At 35.6% G+C, this 26,202-nt stretch overlaps 1 protein-coding gene and 1 long non-coding RNA gene across 5 annotated transcripts in view; one reads left to right on the top strand and one right to left on the bottom strand.

The window, feature by feature from the left end:
• The window catches only part of LOC145241437 (UBX domain-containing protein 11-like), a 303,692-nt gene that overhangs the window by 212,202 nt on the left and 65,288 nt on the right, over positions 1-26,202 (bottom strand). For all 4 annotated transcript variants that reach the window (XM_080104392.1, XM_080104390.1, XM_080104391.1 and 1 more), the window contains one exon: positions 23,158-23,258. In XM_080104392.1, the coding sequence (XP_079960518.1) occupies positions 23,158-23,223 (66 nt within the window). In that variant the 5' untranslated portion in view covers positions 23,224-23,258. The remainder of the gene's footprint in view (positions 1-23,157; positions 23,259-26,202) is intronic.
• LOC145241439 (uncharacterized) overlaps positions 7,175-26,202 on the top strand; it is a 54,896-nt gene continuing 35,868 nt past the window's right edge. The window contains exon 1 of the long non-coding RNA XR_013862557.1: positions 7,175-7,246. This is a non-coding gene — a long non-coding RNA (uncharacterized LOC145241439). The remainder of the gene's footprint in view (positions 7,247-26,202) is intronic.

Below are 26,202 nucleotides of genomic sequence, written 5' to 3'. Positions count from 1 at the left end.
AGGGCCCTTAGAACCAACCAACTGCAACCACTCCCCACAATACAATGTGACCAATGCCGCCGGTTATTCAGGGCCTAAATTGTTTTTTCCAACCACAAAAGGACTCACCATCCTGATAAAGAGTAAAATTCTTACGAAAACTATCTTTCTGCTTCTTTTCTGTATTGAACTTGGGAACTATGATATGCGGACATGAATGTATGAAGACGACAACGATGATGTAATTACTGATACTTAAATTGATTGAGCTATATAAAGTTGATTTCCTGATATATGCGGTGCTTTAACAAATTCTTTTTATGGCATTGTTTTTTTTTTTTTTTTTTGCGCCATATAAATTACTTAAACAGTGGAATTTCTCCTAATAATGAGTTATAGCGATACATAAATATAAATTGGACACATAAATATAAATTGGAAACTGAAAAACAAAATTAAAAAAAACATCTTACTCAAAACTGTGAAAAATGCCTGTACTGAAGAAAATATACAAAAATTTCTAGACTTTTTAGGCCATTAAAAACAGGAAAGTTAAAGCCGGTTGACTTAAAATGAGTGCTTTATGCCAAATTGATGGTTCAATATGGCAAAATTTATGCTCATTTTTGCATTAAATGCTAATCACTATTAATTCCGAACTGTGCATCAAACAAATACAATAATTCTTAGTTCGCTGCACTTCATCATAACAAAGATCCATACAAAATTTCAGCCAGATAGTAATAATAGTAGCATATGTGTGTGTGTGTGTGTGTGTGTGTGTGTGTGTGTGTGATGAGAATAATAGTATTCCAATGAAATATAGAGATAAAAAAGGAACAAACCAAATTATGTGTGCATCAACATTTCGTCTTTATTGCAAGGAAGTCTCACAATAAAGACGAAAACGTTGATGAACACATAACTTGGTTTGTTCCCTTTTATCTCTCTCTCTCTCTCTCTCTCTCTCTCTCTCTATATATATATATATATATATATATATATATATATATATATATACACACACACAGACATGACAGAAAAGAATAGACGCCCATAGAAACAGTTTATTTCAATAAACATTATTTAAATAATAAATAAATGGTCACAAATGTAATAACCAATACTTGGTTGACTGTTTTTAATGCTAGAACCCTTCTAGGCATGGCATTGATCAGTTGCTGAATATCACCTTAAAGAATTTCTTGCCATGTCTGATGCAATAATACTAAAAATTCAGGCTTAGAAGATGGATTCTTTTTCGTTTTGCGAAGGTTTCGGCCTAATATGCCCTAAAGGTTTTGAATTGGGTTTATATTCAGAACTGATTCGACCATGGAAGTTTATTAATCCCATTTTGGCTCACCCAATGTTGTGTCGCCCTAGCAGAGTGACAAGGAGCTCCGTCTTCAATAACTTGGTTCATTTTACTATTTGAGACTATTTGTAGAAATCTTTCATGTAATATTGAAACATATTTAGCAGAATTGATGTTTCCTTCACACTCCACCAGGTCTGAGTGGCCACCACTCCAAATTGCATCCTATACCATAAACAAGAAACCCCCATATTTCAGCGTTGGCTGCAGTCTTTTTAAGTCAAACTTTTTGCTGAGGGAGCCTCCATACCCATACCCTTCCACTGTTGGGAATAAATGAGGTTTTGTACATCTTTGCTCTCTCTTGTGAATTGTACGATCACTATATTAACAGTAGAAAGGGGTATTGAAAGATTTCCTGCTATTTTACTTTGACTAAAACTATCTTCATGTTGACTCATTATGCGTCCTCTCAGAAATTCTGATAGGTTTGATGCTCCTTTGGTTCATTGTATGCTTCAATGTTGTTAGATGCAATTTTAATGAGATACTCTAAGTTATTTCAGCACTAATCTTATCTGCAAATACAAATAAGCATATATTAATCTTAGGAAAAATATTTATCTTTTCTGCTGTGTCTGTGTATATATCACATTAAAATCTAAATAAGACACCTGCACGATTTTACTATAAAGAATCGTCGGATTCAATGTTGTAACCAATATCTATAATATAAATCTCCCCTGTCTGTTTAAATCCATGCATGTATGTATGTATGTCTGCCTAAAACTTTCGACAGATATGACGGATTTTCACGAGATTGGTATCATTTTAAAGCTCGACCCTTTGGACGGTTAAATGTATTAAACTAACTGATAATAACTTTTAACTTTTCAGATTTTAAATATTCGCTAAACTCTATATTATATAAATCTCACCTCTCTGTTTGTATGTATGTATGTATGTGTGTATGTATGTATGTTTGTATATCTCGCAAAAACTTTCTACAGAGGTGACAGATCCTGACAAGACTGATATCATTTTGAAGCTCGATGTCTCGGACGACAAATAGCGAGAAATTGGTCGAAAACATTAATTCCTTCACCCTAAACTCGACCGTTTTGTACAAGGAGGGGTCGATTTTTTTTTTTTTTTGCCAACATTTTCGCAAGTCATCTTCACCGTTGGATTGACTTCGGTTTATTTCAACGCTTTAGACTTCCGGTCACATCATGAAGACATCGGCTAAGATGTCAGATTTTCTTTCACTTTCTTTTCTGTCTTCGCGTCACGGGTTTGAGCCCGCCTGCCTACTACCACGCTTTTTCTTTTTTTTTTTTAACACCTCTCCACATTCACAGGTTCGAGCCTGCCTGCCTACTACCACTTTTTTTGTTGTTTTTGTTTTTTTTGCACAACACACACCTCCAAACACCCGGGTAATGCCGGTCACCAAGGCTAGTTCATACATAAGTGCTTAAATACAATACTTATTTGACAGCTAAATGTTTTGCTTTTGAATCAAACTGATGACACTCAAGTTATATTTCTTTTTAAAACTTTGGAAATCACTACTATATATTGGGTACAGTATGATACTCAAGAGAGAATTGGCTCTTTAATAATAAATACGAAATTTGCATACATTAAATATCATATTTAAGTGTATTTTATAACTGGGCAACGCCGAGCGGTGTGCTAGTAATGTTTATAAAAGTAGAAAAATAAATAAACATAAAATGTTTTATTAAAAAAAAACCTGTCACGCTTTAATCTTATTAGACTGTCAAAAATAATATATTTGAAGAAAATGTATAAAAGCATACATATTAACACATGATGCACTCATAATCTATTATGTAAAGGGCAAAAATCTGTTTAAATGTATGTATGTATGTATTTATGTATGTATGTATGTATGTATATCTGCCTAAAACTTTCGACAGAGGCGACGGATTTTCACGAGATTCGTATCATTTTAAAGCTCGACCCTTCGGATGACAAATATTAAAATATTTGCTAAAAACATTAACTCCTTGGCCCTTAACTGGCACTTTTCTACAGGGAGAGGGTGACAAAAATCGTTCCTTCATGACAATTTAGCCATACACGCAAGCACAACAAACGTTCTTTCTTGAATTAGTTTAAATATTAAAAAACCCACCTAATTTCGCTCCCGCGGTCATAGCCTAATCCGTTAAGTAGCAGCGTCGTTATCTTACAATTGCACGTTGGAGCTGAGATGTCAGATATATTTTAATATTGAAACAGGGTTATTTATGCTATTTTTTCGTTCTTTTTCTTTTTCCCATCACGTTCGCCGTCTTTTTTGTTTTTGTTTTTCTGATTTTTTTAAAAGAAGTTTTAACATCGTTCGATTATTCTTTATTTTGCTGTTTTCATTGTTTTTTTTTTTAAATATAATATTTAAACAGGGTTATTATGTTCGCTTATTCTTATTTTCCATTGTGTTTTGAGCTATACGCCCCTCCACACACACATACACCTCATCACAGCCAGGCAACGCCGGGTGACCCCGATAGTATATATATACATAAACAAATAGATACATATGCAAAAATATTGATATACATACATCCTTCGGGACAAGATCAAAGTGTAGTATCTGTTCTTCAGATGCTGTATTTCTATTTCTTGTTCTCTTTCGGTGGAGGAGAAATCCTTCACGACTGAGACAATTTTTATTTTTGTACCTTTTTCTCCACGTTAAAAAACGACCCTGGTGTTTAACTCTGTCCCGTGGGGAGGCATAGTAAATAGGTACATACATGTAGTGTGCCTTCCAAGCTTCTTGGAAGAGTCACTAATAATGTGTATGCAGGTTGGTATCTCAATCATTGAAGTGTTCCTTTTCATCTCTCCACCACCCAGCCAAAGTCGTACGTTGGCTGTCTAGCTTTTGGTTGTTTGCTACCTCTCTTTATAGTTCATGTCAGCTTATTAATTTGACATAGTCTTGTTACTTTTTGAGATTTGAAACGATTTTCATTGGTTGAAAATATTTTTAGTTAACACGTTCCTGTGAAAACTAACTTGTTTTAGGAAGTGATGAAGCAGCAGAGAAAGACAAAAGGTAAGCTATTCAAGCCATTTGCTTTTTTAGAGTTTGTTCGATTCCTCTTGCGATTGCAAGTACACATTCACAATCATTTATAAGTTTTCTGTTTAGACATTTTTCTTATGGACCACTTTTTATTTTCGTGCGTTTATATGTGTGGGGTGGTCAACAGCTTGTGCGCTTTGTAGCATAATGAATATGAGATCAATACCAATCAATTATTGATTATCCATGAACATATTTATTGGTGTTAGTATCAATTTTGATGCTTACACATGTATACAAACAAACAAGAAGGCGATTGTTTTTTTGAGAAACAAATATTGAAGAAACTTTTTTGAAAATACAAAGTTTTATTGCACGTTGATGTGTTATTAAACATGTCTGCAATTTTTTTTTTCTGGATTTCTGAGGTGCAGAGTAATTGTTATCTACATGTATATTCTTCGAACAATTTCAAAGTTCATGTCGGCTTATTAATTTGACATAGGCTTGTTACTTTTTGGGATTTGAAACGATTTTCATTGGTTGAAAATAATTTGAGTTAACACGTTCCTGTGAAAACTAACTTGCTTTAGGAAATGACAAATAGAGTAAATCAAATGAATCGGGGGGGGGAACAGGGTAAGCTATTCAGGCCATTTGTTTGCGATTCAGTCATCTCACTCAGATAATAACTTTTAAATAAACATGAATGTGTACACACACATAATACCTACTAGACACTATCCTCGAGTGTGTAAGATCTCTCTGTACAGGGGTTTGTCAGAACAATCTGGCATGAGGATACTTTTTCCATAGAAGTAAACCCTGACCAAATATTCAAAATCACATAGTATTCGCAGCCCAAATAAGATCTCCTCACTCCGGCTACCCCACAGCTTTTCCGAGGAAGGTGCACCTTCTCCAAGTGATATTACCTCAAGTAATAGCATGAAGCTGGATACTCCACCAGACTAGATAAATTCTTGTCCTGAAATCCAGTAAGACCATGAGACCAACATGAAAGATATACTACAACGTATAAAAATTATTAATTGGGAAGAGGAAAATTATATTCTCAATTTCTTTACTAACTCAGTGCTTGAGAGATAAAGAACTTTAATGGAACATTCGAATATCTATGTATCTCATATAGAGTTCAAGTGTTAGCCCCAGGTTGTAGGCCCCTTGATTTCTGAGAACTTCGACTGAAGTAAAACAGTAATAATTATGTCTGGCCCTTTAAGAACTGGGTTCTTATTGTTGAGTACTTTACGTTGAAATGAAAAAAGTTGGTCACTTAAGCTCACATGCGCAGATTGTGTTTTTATAATCACTTGATCACTCTCGACCTTCTTGAATGACATTTATGCTTTGTATAAATGTTAATTACAACTATATTCTCGCTGTGCTTCACGTTGGTTGAACGATTTGTTCTTTGCTAGTGGCTCTCACTTGAAACCAAGCCAAAAACCATAACCGTGGCCAGAAACTTTGTTTTCATCATCCTGGGCACATCCCTGTTATTCATAGCAATCCAGCAATGCATTTTGAGGGTGCTGGCAATGGTCCTGTTGTCATAAATTGGATCAGTACAGTGGTATATTTCCGATCTCACTCGTTGTGTCACTTTCAAACATGATAGACAGCTTCTATCGCTCTTGAGATTCATACGCAACTGGCCAACTAGTAGATAGACTGCAACAAAAATAAAAGAAAACCGGTTTTCATCAAACGGAAATGGAATCATGTCGTCTTTTATAGGGCGACAATTATATAATTTCTTTAAGTAGCTAGTTTGAGGTAACTGTAAAGGTAGACTTTTCAACTTTTTGTTTTTAAAGTTGTGATGAAGAACTGAAAAATCTGCAAGCAACACTTTGTTGCTTAGCAACAATCTTTCTACTACTATGCGTTATGTTGATGACACCATATACTTTGCACCTGTCTTTGATAACTTGCACCTCTATTTCTCCACTTCAAGCTTCTTACAAGAAATAGGGGATGAAATCCAGTAATTTTGAAAAAAAGTTTTTATGCTTTAAGTTTTTTTTATATCTCCAAATATTTATTCATGGAATTTGGTTGTTTTATAGTTTTATTAATTGCTGTTTTTGCTTTCAACTTTGCAGAACATGATTGAGTTTTACAAAGAGAAAGGAAAAAAACAATAACTTAGGCATTTGTGTACTCTGCAATTTGCATGCCCACATCCTATTTGAAAGACCAATCTCATTTTTTGTATTGTTTTATTTTTCATTCCGTCTTTACACCAGTATGACACAATGCTGCTGGAGAAAAAAAGAGGCTGATTAAATTTTGGTACTTTACTCTTTTTTGGCCCATATGCCTCTAAATGTAACCATTTGACTTTTTCGATCTTTTCATTGTGCGGTTGTATACACTGTACCTTGTAGGTCTGTAGTCTTTTTTTTTTTTAAAGGTTACTTTCGTATTATTTAATTTTTCGTTTCACACCTACGCCAGTTCAGCACAATACTAAAAGCCTTTGCGTGTACATTACGTAATAGAAGTATCAAGATTCGATTTTTGAGTAACTTTACTGGCAGCAACAATGGTGTTCTCTGTAAACGAATGACTCATCTTAGTGACGAAGAGAGCGAGGGGAGAAAGAGGAAAAATGACAGTTTTATACACACTTTCTCTCTCTCTCTCTCTCTCTCTCTCTCTCTCTCTCTCTCTCTCTCTCTCTCTCTCTCTCAAATCAATCACTACCTATACATTTATTTATGCTTTTAGTTTATATGTTTAGAATTATTGTTTAGTATCTTTTGTAGTTAAAGCCAGTTTGATGTGGCAATACGAGTTAGAAGGGGTGGAGTTTCCCCCATGGGATGAGGTGTGCTAATGCCTACCACATCAAACAAGTCAGTGAGTGAGTCATTTGGCGACGTTTTTTGTTTGTTTGCTTGTTTGTTTGTTTTTGTTTTTTCACACATTTAATTAACACAATAGATTCAGTATAGATTCTGTTTCCCCCATATACTCCCCTTCTTTCCACACTCTGGCAGTGACAATGACCAAGCGATCCTTTATGCCATATGACCACCGATGGGTGTTATTTATCAGGGTAGAACCAAAGATGATACCTAAAGATGTGCGTGAAAAGATGACAGCTACTTCATCCTTGAAGTTTTTTTTTCTTCTTTTATTTCTTTACAGATGGTTCACCACTTATCAAGGCACGGCGAGTGGACACTCAACGTTAAGGGTTAAAAGAGCTGTTGGTTGGAATGGGAAGAAGATTACTTAAGAGAAATTTATTATCCAAGAGAACGGCTCTACAAGTATTGGTTCACATTAGACTCATGGTATCTTGTTTCACTCATGGGACGCTCTAAGAAAGAAACTTTGTTCATGAAAGTTATGCTTGTTTTTCGGTATGAAGAGAGATAGATAGGAAAGTTCTTTGCTGTGGTTGAAGCTAGACGAGTCCTTCCTGCGAATGTCTTACAGGAAGCTGACCAGGAACTGGAGCTCAGTCGAGCACTTACCATGAGCATAGCAATACAGTAGAGAGAGACTAGCAATATCTTTTCTGTAGGGAAGAGAAAAGATCACGTCTGCCTCACCTGATTGCGGTCGTTTTTTGTACTCCGTCAGGACAAGAGTTTTGTTTTGCCTTTTTTACTTTTATATCAATCATTTCAGATTTCTTTAATACCAGAACATAATAGCTCTTGTAAATGGTCTTTCAAATCATATTCCGAGATCATTTGTTGTTGACATCCATGTAGATGACATAACTGTCTATGGCAGCACTTCAAAGAGCATTAGTGACCAAGAGCTTGCTGCTTTCCTGCAAACGGTTGTCTTCAAATTCAAGGCTAACAAATACTTGTCATGTGCTCATTCCATCATCATATCCGGTCCTCAATATTCTTCACCATTCTATTGACAATATATCCCTAATCCTATAAATAATATTAACATTTACATCTAATAAAACAGAATACACATCACAATTAAACAAATTATCTGCTAAAAGCTTCTGTCTTCAATAAAAACTATTAAAAATAGTCAACTGCACACCAGTGGAACTGTCTTCCGTTTGCCTGCTTTCCAGCTGACTACAATATGGTCATCTTCAAGTTCAATGTAAACAAGTTCTTGATGAGCCGTTCCCTTAAGTGATCTAATTCACCAAATTTCCACTACTAACGATTACTATGATATTGTCCCATTGACTACTGTACATTCTTTAACACTTATCCTCGAGTGACCTCTGGGCCTTGATACGTGGTGACTCCTATGTAAAAAAAAAAAAAAAACCCAAAAAAACAAACAAACATGAACAAGATTTTGCTGCTTATCTGCAAACTACAACACGATTATCTTTAAATTTGATATCAATAGATACTTGCCATTCGCCCATTCCTCTCATAGTAGTATTCATCATTCACCTGAAAATCTATCAGCGTCATTGATCTCCCATTATCAAGTCGCTTTTAACTTTGATAAGTGGTAAGTCTTCAATAAAAAAGGTAAAATGAGAGGGTCGTTCCAAAAGTAAAGCCTCCTATTTTTTTTAACTCAAAAAGTTGAAGAACTACAAAGACAGGAGTAGTACCATTGAAATAAGCGACCTTTTTGTGCTCCAGAATATAATTTTCTACATAGTCATTCTCAATGCACTTTTTGCCAGGAATTCAATGATGCATCGCTGCTTCTGACACACGCCCATGACAGTGGTTGCTTTCTTAAGAGTCTCACATCGTCGATATCTGCAACAAAGAGACAAAACTTTCAGGTCATGAATGCATAAGTTCAGTCATTATAACAACGCAATTTGCAATCCCTACTGATCCATTTGGGCGGAATAAAAAGTAGGAGGTATTACTTTTGGAACGCCCCCCCCCCCACAGTCTAATGATTTTATCATTTTATCTATTTTATGGCTCTTTTATTTTTGATTTCATTGCATGATTACATTAACACACTGATTCCTATTAGATCCCTGAAGTAAAGCAACATTGAGCACGGTCAGTATTAAATGGGTGACCGTTTAGAAATACCAGGTGCTGTATAAGGGAAGATTTTTTGCTTATCTTGGCATTGCTTCCAGTTATACCAGACTTATTTTATCACTGGACTCAAGCAATACTGGTTCAGGAAGGGTGCATTTAGTGATTCCGCAAATCTTGCTTCACAACACATTCCTGGCATAGGCATCCCTCTCATCTATATATATATATATATATAAAAGGCAAAAGCGGTGTGCATGTTTTTGTATGCCCAAGAAAGGCGTTTTTCGGGAGGGTGGGTTACCATTTTTTTAGAACTTTTTATATACTCCCTAAATTGTAATATCTATGATTTGCGAACGCACGTCGTCTCTAGATTTATTTTGATCGACTTTTATAAAATTCATGCTATTCTGTCCTTTTGCGTGTTTGTTCGTCTTTTTCGTATAAATAAAGCAAAACTCATTGAAGCAAAGCCTCAGCGACTTTTCATGCTGGGATGTTCTTAAAGCAATTAGCTTTGATCAATGTGGAGAAAACGCTTCATAACAAACAATTGCTATTCATTTGGAGAGCTCCCCCTTCTTGGGGGGAGCTGGTTTACCCCAACATCGTGGGGAAACAAATAAAACAACAGAAAGCGTAAAGCTTAACTGGCCTTCAGCCAACGCTCATTTCTGCACCTGCATGATTCTTAACTTATTTGTGCAAGTCAACTTTTTGATTGACATTACTTAATTTGAACGCTTTTCATTTCCTGTCACGTCATAGTGTAGCGGTAAGATGAAAGGTTTTCTTTCACTTCCTTTTCCGGCTTTGCATTATGGCTTCATCATGGGTTCGAGCCTGCCTGCCTACTAACACTTTTTTTTTGCTCACCACACACCTACAAACACCTGGGCAACGCCGGGCACCCAGGCTAGTATGTGACAAAGGGATACCATAGACAAAGTTATTTCCAAGTCGAAAGAACATACCAACATATTAATATAAGAAAAAAAGAAAAAAAGAAAGGTTTATTGCTTCTTTCTTTTTCAATTTTCTTCTTATTTTAATTTTGCTGGTGATGGGATATCCAACTAGATGCCAGACATTTACTCACTACTTCAGATACTTCAACCGAGAGATCTTTTTAAGATTCTAACGGTGCAATTACTTCTATTTCGGTTGCGTTTGGTTAACTGGATATATTTGCCAGGTAGTTTTTGAAATTCTTTTTCATGAGTCCGGTTGCTCCTATAATTATTGGAATGATGGAGATCTTCCTAAGATTCCAATTTCTTTTCACGCTGTAGATAAGACTTTAGTATTTTGTTATATTGTCTCTCTCTCAGGAGTTTGGTACTGGTAGAAAAAAAGCCTCTTAGTTTTTTTTTTTTAGAAATTTCTCATATGATCAACATATTAATGAATAATTGACTGGACAACAAGGAAGAACTGGGTGAAGAAAGGCCCCAGGCTAGATTTAAGATCCCATCTGTCCTCCCGACTATGACTAATCATACTAATTATAGATTTTTATCCATAGAGGTGGCAGTGTGAGGGTATATGTAGCTAGCTGATAGAGTCCAGTCATATAATCTTGCAACAAACACAAAAAAATTTCTTTATATTAAGGCCAACTGCGAGTAATAAGCAATAAATACAAAACAAATTTGAATAAACGTTTATTTTATTTGTTATCAAAATCGCCCCCCCCCCCCCGACAAAGTTTGGTTTAGTTGTTTTATTTTACAGCATATCAAATAGTGATGGGACGATTCCAATATTTCTCCCGATTCTGATACAATTTCAGATTCTGTTTAAAATTTCCGATTCTGATACAAATTACTGATTCTGTTTAAAATTTCCGATTTTTATACAATTACTGATTTTGTCTAAAATTTCTGATTCCAATACAATTACTGATTCTGTTTAAAATTTCCGATACAATTTCCAATTCTGTTTAAAATTTCCAATTCCGATACAATTTCCAATTCTGATACAATTACTGATTCTGTTTAAAATTTCCGATTCTGATACAATTTCTGATTCTGTTTAAAATTTCCAATTCCGGTACAATTACTGATTCCCATTCCGATTTCTTTAAAATATTTCAATGTTTAGCTATAAATATGTTTGGGGGAGGGCGAATTACAATAAATACCTATGTAATATATGCATATATTTTTGGGAAACATAAAAAAATACACTTGTAAGTAGGGGGAGCAATAGATTTTAGTTTTATTGATAGTTAAAAATACATAATTATTATTTTATCATTAGTAATGAAAAATGAAGTCTCACACAAAGACAAAATAAGAAAGAATCGTTTTGAGCATTGGAAAATTGACAAAAGTTTTTCTGATTCTGATACCCCAAAAAGTTCTGATTTTTCTGATTACTGATTAATCGTCCCAACACTAATATTAACCCTTTTTGGGTTATTTAATGCCAAATCCAATATTTTTGGAAAAAAATTTCTATGCTTCAGGTATTTTATACTTTCAAATATTTTTTTATGGTGTTTGGTTTGGTTGTTGTGTTTTATGGCATATCAACCTCTTTCAGGTTATTTATTACCAAATCCAGCAATTTTAGAAAAAAAGTTTTATGCTTCAATAATTTATACTTTCAAATATTTTTTTTATGGAGTTTGGTTTGGTTGTTGTGTTTTATGGCATATCAACCTCTTTCAGGTTATTTGTTACAAAATGGACAGAGAGAGAGAGAGAGGTGAGTAAATGTGGAGTGTAGACACGTTTACCAGAATCGAAGGTCAGCTGACCAGATTACATATGAGTGACGTGGTCAGGTTGGCTAGATCGGGGAGATTTGATTTGGACACAGAAGACAACGGACGGCTTCCCGTTGTCTCCTCCTCTCCACGGGGGGGGGGGGGGACGAACTCTGACGTGTGTAGAAGAAGAACCCACACAGGCTGATTTCACTTCCACCCTCTGCAGGATCTCTGGGGAAAGTGAAATAAAAACTATAAAACCCATTCATCGTCTTGGAGTGATAAATCTTCGTCAAACAGGTATCAAGTCTCCCTCCAGGATGAGAAATTTCCAGATGGTCCAACATCGAAGAAGCAGAGGTAGGTTCTGAAAATACATGTCACACACACAACCATTTATATTAGAGACAATCATACGCACACGGAATCCTTTTATGTTATACACCAAACGTTAATGGTGCCCCTCTATGATAACCCTATGTAACAATTTATTACCAAATCCAGCAATTTTAGAAAAAAAGTTTTATGCTTCAAGTAATTTATACTTTCAAATATTTTTTATGGTGTTTGGTTTGGTTGTTGTGTTTTATGGCATATCAACCTCTTTCAGGTTATTTATTACCAAATCCAGCAATTTTAGAAAAAAAAGTTTTATGCTTCAAGTAATTTATACTTTCAAATATTTTTTTTATGGAGTTTGGTTTGGTTGTTTTGTCTTATGGAATATCCACCCTTTTCGAGTTATTTAATGCTGAAATCCAGCAATTTGGAAACACGTTTATGCTTCAAGTATTTTATTTCTCCACATTTTTTAAACTTTTTTTTCACTACTTATTAAGGCCTGAATGCCGCTCGAGGATAAGGGTTAATGAATGTAAGGTGGTAGTGGAGTAATCGTTAATGGTGAAAATTTGATAGAATTTGATTATTTATAGGAACGGTTCAACAAGAACTTGTTTGCATTGGATTTGAAGGCTACATGTTGTATTAAACCAGGAAGCAGGCCAACGGAACAGTGTTCCACGGTCGGGCAGTTCTGGGAAAGAAGTTTTGTTCATGCAATCTTTATTTAGATTTAGGCACAGATAGAGAGCAGGGAAAACCATATGTTGTGGTTGTAGATAGTCGAGTGCTTTTTGTGAAAGTTTGACAAGGAGGGAACATAGATTGGAGTTCAGTTCTGCACATGTTCATTCATAGTGTTTGTTTTGCTTGTTTTGTGGAGGACCATTTTTATTTTTTTCTATGCAGAACATGATTGAGTTTTGCAAAAGGAAAAAAAATCATATCATCAATGTTTTGTGCATTTAAGTTAGGAAGCTGATATCTTCAGACACCTTGATTTGGTAGTACATGACTCCAGACAAGGCATAAAGCCACAAATAGCTAACAGGAATGAAAGATAATGACTGCAAAGACAGAAGATACCTATTGGCCTTATTCTTGAAAAGACCAAGGTTATAGGTAGGAGGAAAACAATCAGGAGGAAAAGAGTTCCACAAGTCTGCAGTTCTTGGAAAAAAAAGCTACTGGAATAGGAAGCTGTATTACAATGAGGATAAAAACCATTAGATCAACAAGTCAAACGAGCTGTAACAAAGGAAGCAGGAATAAACTTGACAATTCTGAAGAATATGTGCCATAATAGTATTTATAAAAAAAGACCGAGACAAGCAACATCACGTCTGTGAGAGAGAGGTTGCAGAGGAGAAGAAAGGTTAAAATCCAATCAAATTACAAATCTTTCTCCACCTTATCAAGTACCCTCGAACGAGGTACAAATACAGTAGAACCTCGAGATACAACATTAATCTGTTCCGGGGTTGGGATCGAAAGGTGAAATCGCCATCTGGTGAGGCCTAAGCAAAATTTTTACAGTACATATTAAAAATTGGTAACAAAATACACTACAATATATAATACACATGTATATAATCAAATAACATTATAAATAACACCGTAAGATGGGGCAAATACCATAGCCAGGGTCGAAAAAAACATCATATTCCACATCGTAACCTGAAAAAAGTGTATCCTGGAGCCACCGTATCCCGAGGTTCTACTGTGCACCAGTATAAATATGACAACAGTACACTATACATATTTATAGAGATAGAGAATGGTGTCAGGTGTGAGAAGATATTTGAATTGATGAAAAGAACAGACTTTATGAGAAGCAAAAATAGAAATGGATTTGATGTGTGAAATCCAAGAAAGATTTGATGAAAAAGAAAGATTAATTTAATGCTAAGCAAGTATGTTGCAGGGCCGAATGTCGGTGGCAATGGACCCTACAACTAAAAGATGACACAGGCGATAAAAAAACGAAAAAACAACATTGGATAAGAACAGATGACAAGTGCAGCGGGTACCGTCGTGAATGAATATAAATCCATTCAGGTTTTTTTTTTGTTAAAGAAATCGAAAGATGGTAGGAGGTCTCAGGATGAGGGTTGGAATCCAGCTGGTGTTGGAACAGGCACGGCTGTGAGGTCGTCACTAGTGGCTACGTGAAACACGTGCTGGCTTGAGAAGCTGGACTGCTGGGAATTTAGTGCGTCGATGGCGAGTGGTTGTTGCTGCTGCTATTGGATTCGGCCGTCGTCGGGGAGGTGGTTAAAACCACTCTGCATGAACGTGACTGCCGCTGAGTTGGGTTGGGCCACTGACGGACCCAACCTCGCTGTGCGGTGATCTAGCTGAGAATCACTGCCTGTTGAAATAAAACGCTGTATTTATACTCGTCTGGCGGGCGTAGTTGTAGACATCGCGGCTTTGTAGCATTAGTCATCGTTTTTCATTCATGATTTGTGTTTGTTTTTGTGTCTTTAAAGTGCTGTAGGGAGTCACCTGTTTGAGGTTTATATCCATGTGTCATATCAAATTGAAGCTGGGAAAGTTGTGAATATTATTCTAGTGGAATTATGCTATTCAGAGTTCCATGGGATAATTATTCACGTTCAAGTGCTTGTCGAAAGGGCCGTCAGCTGTGGTTTTTACATTTTGAATGGGGATACTTTTTTGATGAGTGATTTCTTTGGGTGGAAACCGCAACAAGCAGGCATATTCAGTGTTGAAATGCATCAAATCCACAATGAAAATAACCAGCCTTTGTCAAACACATGGTAATTTTGTAAATTTATCTATTATTATAATAAATGTGAGTTAATCAACGTTTGTTTCTCTAAGGCTTTTTCCCTATATACTTAATAGCACACAATATATGCTAAAATATTCCTTAGTTCATTGAGTGAATTGTTTAAAAAAAAAAACATACATCCATATGCGGTGCCTTCAATAAGCTTCTAGACTTTTTTTGTAAAGGCATTTAAAATTGTCATAGACTCTTGAAAATTTAGTGTGTTATGAAATGACTGACCAGTTTTTATAATTTCAGGTTCAAATGAACTGCTACAGCAAGAAATTGGAATACACTCTACTAAAGCCTGATTGTCACAGCTGGTGAATTTCCAAAATGCAATTTGGATGTGATGACACTTTAGAAGAACGATATGCAATGAAATTTTGTTTTAAACATGCAAAAGATGCCACAGAAACATATGAAATACTTTAGACTGCTTTTGGGCCATCTTGCATGAATTGAACAGTTCTTGAGTGGTATAAGAGATTCAAGGATGGCAGAAAGTCTGTGAGGGATGATGAGAGGTTTGGAAAGAGTAAGGAAGTCAAAACACCAGAGCTGATTAGCCAAATAAAAAAGTTCATCGATAAGGACCGTCGTGTATCTCTAGAGACAATAAGTGCATAGTTTGATGTCAGTGTGGAAACTGTAGACACAATTATTTGTGAGGAATTGAAAAAGCAGAAAATTTGCTAAAAGTTTGTCTCAATGATGCAGTCCCCAACCCCATCCTTATCACAGACTATTTGACCAAAATAGTAATCAAGACTCTCCCTATAATCCAGATTTTGCTCCCTGTGACTTCTGGTTATTCGCTAAGCTCAAGGAAAACCTTAAAAGACATTTGAGTAGATGAAAGAGGCTATGATAAGGGTCATTAACACACTCACACAAGAGAACTTCCATGGGGCCTTCCAGAAGTAGTTGGAGTGGTACAAAAAGTGCATTGCAGCCGAGGGAGATTACTTTGAAGGGGACTAGAGTTTCATGTAAGTATTATCAATAAAAGTGCCCATATGAAAAATGTCTGGAAACTTACTGAAGGCACCTTGTATATACATATATATATATATATATATATATATATATATACATAATTGACAAATTATGAAATCACCATGATTTTGACAAATTCTTGCTATTTTATTGTGAAAAACGTAGATTCCATGAGCAGAGTTTCTTTCTCAGAAGTGCACGACTGTGGAACTCTCTACCGTTTGCCTGTTTCCCACCTGACTACAACTTGGATGTCTTCAAATCCAACATAAACAAATTCCTGACAAACCGCCCCCTTAAGTAAGACACTCTATCAAATCTCCAATACTAATGATTACTACAATACTATCTCATTGATTACTGTACACGCAATAACCCTTATCCCTGAGTGGCCTCCGGGCCTTGACAAATGGTGACTCCCATGTAAAAAAATAAATAATTTGATTTGATTAAGAAGTTTTCTATCAAATCTTTTTTTCATGAAGTGCCACATTAAATTGATTTTAATGCACTAATAAATAAAAGTGCCCATATGAAAAATGTCTGGAAACTTATTGAACGCACCTTGCATATATATATATATATATATATATATATATATATATATATATATATATATACATAATTGACAAATTATGAAATCACCATGATTTTGACAAATTCTTACTATTTTATTGTGAATTTGATTTGATTAAGAAGTTTTCCATCAAATTTTTTTTCATGAAGTGCCACATTAAATTGATTTAAATGCACTAATTTCAAACACCTGTGCAATTGACACAAGATGATAATATGAGTGTTCTTTTGCAAATCATGAATTAAAGAAAAATGTAATGAGACCAAATAAGCAAAAACTGTAAAATTGTAGAAAAAGAAGAAAATATTATTATTACTATTACTACTCACTATCAGCTTTCACACAGGCCATCATCAGATTTTTCTCTCTCTGCCAAAAACCTGTAGTCTTCCTCAGAGTCTAAGTGACAACAAGTCTCCCCAAATTTCCAGTACTCACCACCTCTTTCAATAACTTTTGCAAATTAGTTTGCATTATTGCAATAGCCGTTTACCATTGATTTCTTGTTGGTAGCAGCCATTGGTCTTTGCTGGGATTTGAATGTTAATAAGCCTCCCAAGTTCCCAGTCCTATTCGCATTCATCTAGTGGAGGTCTGATCCTTTCATCCTCCTTGACTCTTCTTGATTATTTGCTATGGTGTGGCATAAGCATTTGAGAGAGCGTGGGGGGGTTGTTTACAGTTTTCATGATTTCATGTCGCGTTTCTTTATATTTTACATCTGTAGCAGTTTCTATATGTCCGGTTTACTCCTCTAGCTCATATGCATTAGTCTCCACATTCAATAGTTTTATTTAATATTTCATCTGTTGTTATCCATTGTATTTTCTCGGCCATCCCTCTGATTCCAATCTCTCCCATTCTTTTCTCAAAGTTTCTCAGTATTGTTCCCAGTGCTTCTACTATTATCTATATTATCTTGACTTTCTTCATCTTCCATATCCGCTTGAGCTCTCTAGCCAGTTCCGTGTACTTGCTCCACTTCTCTGTCTCCTTGATATTCACTCTATTTTAATGGCTCTCTCTCTCTCCATATAAACGCTTAAGACTAATTTCCATCTCAGATCTAAAATGAAAGTCATATATCCGGTTTGTTGCTAAGATCGCTGATAAAATGGTTGGATCATTCTACTGCTCCAGAAAGTACTTGACTCTCAATGTAATCCTCTACATATATAAACTGTTTCCACATCTGGCAAAGTACTGCACTTTTTTCCTGCATTGACAGATTAAAAAAAAAACATTGAAATCTTACTCATTTCTTACACGCAGCACATAAATATTGACTGGAATCCTTCAGCTGCTGTAGTTCTTGGCCACTGACCATCATTTTTGCCTGATCCATCCTTTGTCCTCTGATATCCATGTTACTTTTCCATGTTCTCACTTGCTCAAGTTGTATTTGTCATGATTAACATACAAGAACTCCAATGGATATCCTGTACAAAACTCTCAGGAAAGAACCTAAAGAACAGTGATGACTTGGAAAGGTCTGACGATTGAGCGTGATTAAGATTGTATTTTATGCTAAAGTCATCTATCTATGTGCCATCCACACATAAACTGCTTCTAGCATTAATATATATATATATATATATATATATATAAGACCAAATAGTTAATAAAACATTTTAAAAACACTTTGAAAAAGAGTTAAAAACATATTTAATCTGAAAAGGAAACACTTGATAAGTGGATAGTCCTTAATCCGCAGAGTTTCAAAGAAATACTTTCCTTCTCATCAGAGGGTAGGAGTTAGCAAAATGCGGGATCGGATTTTGCATATAAAAGTATTTGATGAAACTGCAAGTAAGTCAAAGATCTTACTTGATAACAAAAAGTGAAGAAGAGGGAATATGGTGAAGAAAAAGGTGATTTCACGTAAATGGATAGTCAGGTGAAAGGTAAGGTATCCAATGACAGTAAAATCCAAAAATGTAAGTCCAAGAAAGTTAATTTAATTTTCCATCCACACAAGTAAAATCCAAGGAAATCGCGTAATTGGAAGATGGTCCAAAACAATCCAAAAGGCTGAAATCCGTTGAATAATTCACAAATATGTACAAGGAAAAGGGGGGAAAATTCCAATAATAATAAAAGAAAAATAAGATATGCTTTTAACACGGCTGCCGAGAACAAAGTGTAATTAAAAAAAATCAGTAAAGAAGAGAGAGAGAAAAAAAGATTAATGGTGATAGAATTAAATATAAATTAGAAAAGCAAATGTCAAAATGACCCAATCAGGATAATGTTAAAAGGCGCAAATAATATAGGGCAAAAAAGGAAGTCAACTGAAATGTACAGGTTATTAAGAAAATGTCAGCAAGAGTTATTAAAATACACTAAATGGAAAAAATAAATAAATAAATTAATTAATTAATTAATTAATTAATATATATATATATATATATATATATATATATATATATATATATATATATATATATTATGGCAGTAGAGTTTAGTTTCCTAGAAGTACATCCAATGAAACAACATGTGTTTACCAAAAAGTGCTCAATGAGTAAACAGAGCAGGTACATTAAATTTATTTATACAAACATTGATGGCTACATATGTACTTAGAGTTTTCGAGGGTTAATTCTTGGCCTGAAGACGTAATCTTTCCAACACGGGTGATTACAGAAACATGTATGCACATATGTAGCCATCAATGTTTGTATAAATAAATTTAATATATATATACAGCTACACTGGTGAGTTATAAGAAAGAACAACAGAAGTAGCAATGCAGCGAAATTAGATTTCAAAGCATCTATAGTTACCCTACCAGAGTCATCATGAGTCATTACGTCATCAAGGAGTGGATATTTATCGGAGAGTGGGACTTTCTATTGAATTCAAATTTAAAACTCATCAGTTTCTTTTGGAACAACCTGTATATTGTACGTGCAGCAGGATGAACTATTTCACATTTCCCACATAGTACATCTCTGGAGACTGTCAAAAGTTTTCTCCATATAGACAAATGTCATAAAAAAAGTATTTTATCAACATCAATATATTTCTCATCTGATGAAAGATAAATGTAGTCAAATTACATTAAATTGATATGAATGACTGATGTGGTGTCGTCTGCCAATATTTCGATAACTTGCGCCATTTTCTCAATGAGTGTAATGTCTCTGCAGTTGTGGATGTATCCTTTGCTTTTATAGCAGTTGATGATTGAGCTCTCTGGCACATTCTCTTTGCATATGCAGTGTTTGACAAGTTCGCCAACTACGATTTGACAACCACGATTTCCCAAAGCTTTCAGAATCTCTGAAACAATCCTAAAAGGATACGGTGCTTTGCCATTTTTTATAAGAGTCATCTCTATTATGCCAGGTCTGATTTCGATTCATGGGTACTGCTTGCTCTTACATAAAATCTGTTGCTCAGATCACCAGAAAAATGGTTAGATTTTTCGTACGTAACTCTTGATGCAATTTTCTACCTGTATAAGAGTCAGAGACACCTTGACATGCAGTACTTAAGGATAAAGGAATATTAGGAAGAAAATGAAATTTAGGGAATCTTGTTTAATATTATTATCTGATGATTATACATGTATAGTTATGTAATATAGTACACCTTTACACATGGCCCCCACGTGTTGTATGCAGTCTATGTTGCAAAGGAGACCAAGACAATAATTCAAACTCAATTTTTGTCTTGTAACAACAACGTTTATTCTGGGTACTTTTCCGAATAAACTGTGATCATGTTCCTTGTCTCTGACCTTTGTCCTCTTGAACATCTTTGACATGATCGTCTTCTCTAACATGTTCTCTCTCCTTTTTATAGTCTTTTTCCTTACAGTGACATCATTTTGCATTTTGTATACATTTGCATACGTGTAACCGCACTTTGTTACAATTATGTGCAAATCTAAAATATTTGGATTTTAAATGGGAATTTGTGCCCATATGTTCCCTGAGAAACCTTTAAAATGCCCGAAAGAAAGTGGAACTTGGGAATGTTTATTTATTGATGTTTATCTACTACATTAAAATCTCCCTAAAATCGAATGTACCTCTTCCAAAATTCATAATGATCAGTTAATTAGTTTAATAGGTCACACCCTAACATGCAATACTGCTGTCGCCAAAACAGACGAGATGCTTTTGCACATAAGTTTCCTAAATTCGACACCTTCTGTCCACTTCGTAAAATGAACTGCCACAATAAAATAATGCACTCCATTCATTGATCTTGATAAGCAATGGATACCTACTATAAGGATGCCTTTGTGTGTAATTGTGAGGCAAGAGTTGTGCAATCTCCAACCACCCTGCTCCTGAATCAGCAATGCTTGATTCCAGTGGCAAGAAGGAAAACAGGACGACTGAAAACAATGCTGAGATAAGCAGAGAGCACATACAGAATCTGACATCCTCAAATAGTCACTCATTTTAATACTGGCTCGGCTCAACGTTGTTTAACATTAGTTATCTAATTGAAACCGGTGTGTCAATGTGATTACGCCACATATACTCTTTCTTATATACTGTATTCTTAAAGGTAATCTATATATATATAAAAGGCAAAATGTGTGTTAGTGTGTGTGTGGGTGCTTTTTGTTTATGTCCGGCAAAGGCTTTTTGAGGGGGAGGGGGGCGCTCGGCGTCTTCACTCATTCTTAAAACTTTTTATATACTGTCTAAATTATAATATCTATGAGTTACAAATGGAGGTCACATCTATCTTTAATTTGCCCGACTTTTACACGCTATTTTTGAGATTTTTTTCAATTGCCGTGTCTTCGTTTCGATTTTCAGTATAAAAAAGCGAAACTGAATCCATAGCATCAGTCCCATGGAACTCGTGGCAGGGACGTCCAGAAAGCAAATTAGCTTTGATAAATGCGGCAAAAACCGTCATATCAGACAATTGCTTTTCAAATGGACACCCCCATTTTATATAGGGCTCCCACCAACATCTTGGGGAAACAAACAGTCAAACTTGGGAAAAGAAAACAAAAAAAAGTGCCTCGCAGCTAAACTTAATTGCGGAATATGTTTGCCTTCATTGTTAAGTTTATAATCGTTAAATTAAGATAGCTTTCACTTCCTTTCCCCTCGTGGCCAAGCGGGTTAGATGTCAGGGTTTTTTTCCTTTTCTTTTCCACCGTCGCATCAAGGCTTCGGGTTCGAGCCTACCTTCCTACCAAAACTTTTCACCAGAGCAACGTTTTTTTTTTTTGGCATTCTGGCCAGGTAGTATCTGTTCTGTAATTGGTCCTTGGTCAATGTAGAGGAAACCCTTTATACTGAGACAATGACTATTTATTTGGATACTGCCAGAGTGCTTCCCATTTTTGGGGGAGTTGGTTTTTCCCTACATTTTAAACAACTTTGTGTCTAATTTGCTTTCATTGGGGAAGCAAATAAATACTACGACAGAAAGCGGAAAGCTTAACTGGCCCTCAGCCAGGTTTAAAAGTAATTTTCATTTCTGCGCCGACTCCTATGATTCTTAAGTTAATTACCAACTCATTGAATTCAGTGTTCTCTTTGGCCTAATGGTTAGCAAGGAAGACTAATTCCCTTATCTTTTCGAGTTCGATCCCACCTCGCTATCTTTTTTTAAATTTTTTTTTATTTCGTCCTTGTGCTAATATCCTCCACCCAGGTAAAAGTTAATTACCAACTCATTTAATTCCCTATCCTCTTTTTTGCACGTTTTTTTCTCCTTTGCAATACAGATTCGAGCCTACCTGTTTTTTTTTTTTTTGCTCAACACTCACCTCTAAATACCCAGGCAATGCTGGCCACCCCTGCTTGTCTATATATATATAAAAGGCAAAATGGGCGCGAGCGTTTGTGTATGTCGGTTAAATTCCACGAGAAGTTTTTGTATACTTCTCAGATCATAATATCTTGCATCCTCAAATGGGCATCTTTTCTGTCCTTTTTTTTTTATCGAGTTAAACAAAACTACCACCTTGGCGTACACTCGGGTGTTTGTTTGGCATTTTCGTATAAAGTGAAACTGTTCATAAAAACGGCAGAGCATTTAAATCATTGTATGTTCAATTGACTATGCTTAAATTCGACGCATGCAACTTCTGCTTGTGCAATGGCGACATCGGCTAACGTGTTACATTTATTTTCACCTTCTTTCCCTCCTTCGCATTACAGGTTCGAGCATGCCTGCCTACTCACACTTTTTTTTTAACCTCACTTTCTTTTCTACCTTCGTGTTACGAGTTCCAGCCTACTAACAATTTTTTTAACACCTCTCTCAACCCTGTTGTTTCTCCCCCACCCACCGAGCTGCTTTTTATTCCCATCCTTATTACACCACCGCAACACACCCAGGCAATGCCAAGTAACCCCCGCTAGTAAACAATGAAGTAAAATAAAAATGATCATTACCTTTTGAATGATTTCTTTATTTTGACTAACAACTTTGGCTTCTAATATAGAAATTCGACCCATCATCAGTGATAGAAGTTCTTGGTCGGATGGTGCTTCATCTGCCAAAGACAAAGGGAGAAAATATATATGTGTATTTATTAAAGACATCACTTTACAAAGAACAGACACTCATATTGTGTAAACCTCTCCCGCTCAGGTCAGCAGTGGCCTCTGATGTCATCGAAAATAAAATGGTCGTGACCGTCTTCTCTGGGAGTTCTTCACATAAATTCTCAGCGTCTCAGGTTTCGTGTCGATTCTGCTGAAAATCAATTAACTTGCATGCATGCCAGGAAAGAATAACAGACTCCGAGGGTTCTACCTATGAAAAAGTTAAAAGTTTTAACATATATACATCGTTCAGTTTGATTATACCAAAAACATCAAGATTCTCCAAAAATCTTATTCTTCGTTCTTTATGATGGCGGGGGTGGCGACGGCCGGGATAGGGGTGGTATCTCTTGGTTAGTTCCTCTCTCACGGAGGTCTGGATTAATCTGTTAAATTTGGCCTGGGTATTTTCTTTTATACTAAGGTAACGTGATTGGTCGGATGATCCGCCCAGCCAACCAGAACCCAACACGTCAGATGGGACTTACCCGACTCCTTTGCATGTGTGCATTTCAACATGTCGTCCATAGTTTGTGAATCTGAGACCAAAAATTAAATCTCTCTCACACACCCTCAATGAGTACATAATTTAATTTCTATATTATGCTGATATTTCCTGCCATTGTTTTAAACAATAAAAATACGTCTGTTTTTACAAAGCACAATAAACTCATCCTTTTTATAGGTCACTTGCTGCTGTCCGGGATTCAATCAACATTTAACAGACAATCTCAGCATATTTACCCGGCCTTACCCAGGGTTTTAAGGGATTTTAACCTCCCCAATGGGGAGCAGTATCGCTCCTCAAGATGGTTACGTCATATTGTGGCTCATTTTCAAAATGTTAGGCTTTTATTGGTAACAACTTGTGTACAGCTGTTTCAGCCCAATGTTTGCTGACAAATACATAATAGTTCATCAATTATAATTTTGCACAACTGGGCAATCTCAATGCATAGTAAAACAATTTTCCAAATTTCATTTTACTTATAAGGTAGATAACTGCTATCATATTTAAGAAAAATATGCATCATTCCCCTTGCTGGTTTATAATTTTATGTTATTTAAAGTATCTCGATATCATCAGTCGTCTTGGGTGGACTAAAAATTATTTTTGAAATAAATTGCAGCAAAATACAATATTATACTGCCAAAACCATTGTACAACAATGACTAATAAAAATTAACTAGTAAGAAGCAAATTTTTATTTGACAGCTTAAATGTTATTGGAGTCTGACTTTGAAAACTGGTAAGATAACTTTAGATAATAAATAAATAAATATATATATAGATAGAGAGAGAGAGAGAGAGAGAGGGGGGGGAGACAGACAGACAAACAGACAGACAGTGAGTTTTATAAATTAGATAAAATGAGTAAATCCTTCATAGCTACTCATGGTTTCATGAACTGTAACTAATCAAGAAAGAAAATGACAAAAAACAAAGCATACTTATTATTCCGTATTATTTCTCAGAAAATTTAAATTCCAATTGCTTTCATCGTTTATATATCTAATCAGATTCGAAAACACTTTCAGTAAGTATGTATTTTACTTCTTTTGTCTACATCTCTGTTCATTTGTCATTAAGATTGCTGCCTTTGTTTGAGGTGAAATTTTAAAACAACGTCGTAATTCTGTTGACTGTGTAAATACTTTTTTTTTTTCGGGAATCACCACTTATCAAGGCGCGGAGGCCACTCGAGGATAAGGGTTAATGGGTATACACTAGTCAATGTGATTATAGCGTAGTAAACATAAGTAGTGGGAATTTTGTAAATTGGATTACTTAGGGGGACAGTTCATCAAGAACTTGTTTACGCTGGATTTGAAGACAATCAGATTGTAGTTAGCTGGAAAGCAGGCAATCAGAATGTTATGTAATGGATGGCTGGAACCATCCGATACATAACTGAAAAGAAAAAACTTCTTTAATAAAAGATTTAAAAGAGTGGGCATCGAATAATCGATTGTCCACCAGTTGAAAAGAGAAAGTGCTTACGTCGTAAACAGAGAAATCGGACGACGATTTTTTTGTTTACAAAACAAAGAAACGTGACATTCCTCGTAAGCTCTGGAATGTATAGATATTGGCATGAGTGATAAATTCACGTGTCGGTCAGCTGAAGATAAATCGGATGATCGTTCGAGGTCAGGAGGCGGCAAAGAAATTGTCAAAACGTGACTAAAGAACGCGTGTTCTATTATTGATCAGTTGATTGACAGATCGCATGGATTGGAAAAAAACCAAAGCGAAAGAAATGCAAATATAAGCGGTGATGTTTGGAATCTAACCAGAAGAAGCAGAGAAGAGAAGGAGAAGAAGGTAGAGAGAAGAGAGAAGCGAGAAGAAGAAGAAGAGGAAACGTGCGACTGTCGAGAGTAGAGCGTTTCCACACACCCCTCTCCATCACTGAAATGAACAGTAAGCCACACTGTTAAAGTTTGAACTTTTGACAATCTTTGTGTAAAACGAAAAATATAATTTGAAAACAAAATATATTTTTATATGAAAAGCCAGTGTGTCTTACGTCTTGATTTGTTATGCTGAGTTACGTCTAACCTTTGTGTGCATCTCAAAGTCGGGTTCGCCGGAAACTTTATTTTGACAGGTATGACAGCTATAGAAAGGGAAATAACTCTGCCGTCTTAGCCGTTACTATAACAACCAGAAATTAAACGACTAGATGATTACTAAAAGACGACTACTGGGTTTTTGTTGCAGCGGGGAACATACTAATTACGATCGTTCCCAGCCTAGGGGTCCTGAGACAATACAACAAGAAGAGAGTACCACAGGTGTGCAGTTCTAAGAAAGAAGCTTTGTTCGTGGAATCTACATTTAGGTTTAGGCACAGATAAGGAGTGTGGGAAATTATTGACAGTGGTTTT

The sequence above is a fragment of the Euprymna scolopes genome, chromosome 20 (genome assembly GCF_053919585.1).
Source record: "Euprymna scolopes isolate OS-2025 chromosome 20, ASM5391958v1, whole genome shotgun sequence".
Lineage (NCBI taxonomy): Eukaryota > Metazoa > Mollusca > Cephalopoda > Sepiida > Sepiolidae > Euprymna > Euprymna scolopes.
The sequence above is the reverse complement of the archived record's forward strand: the minus strand, read 5'-3'. Positions and strand labels throughout refer to the sequence as shown.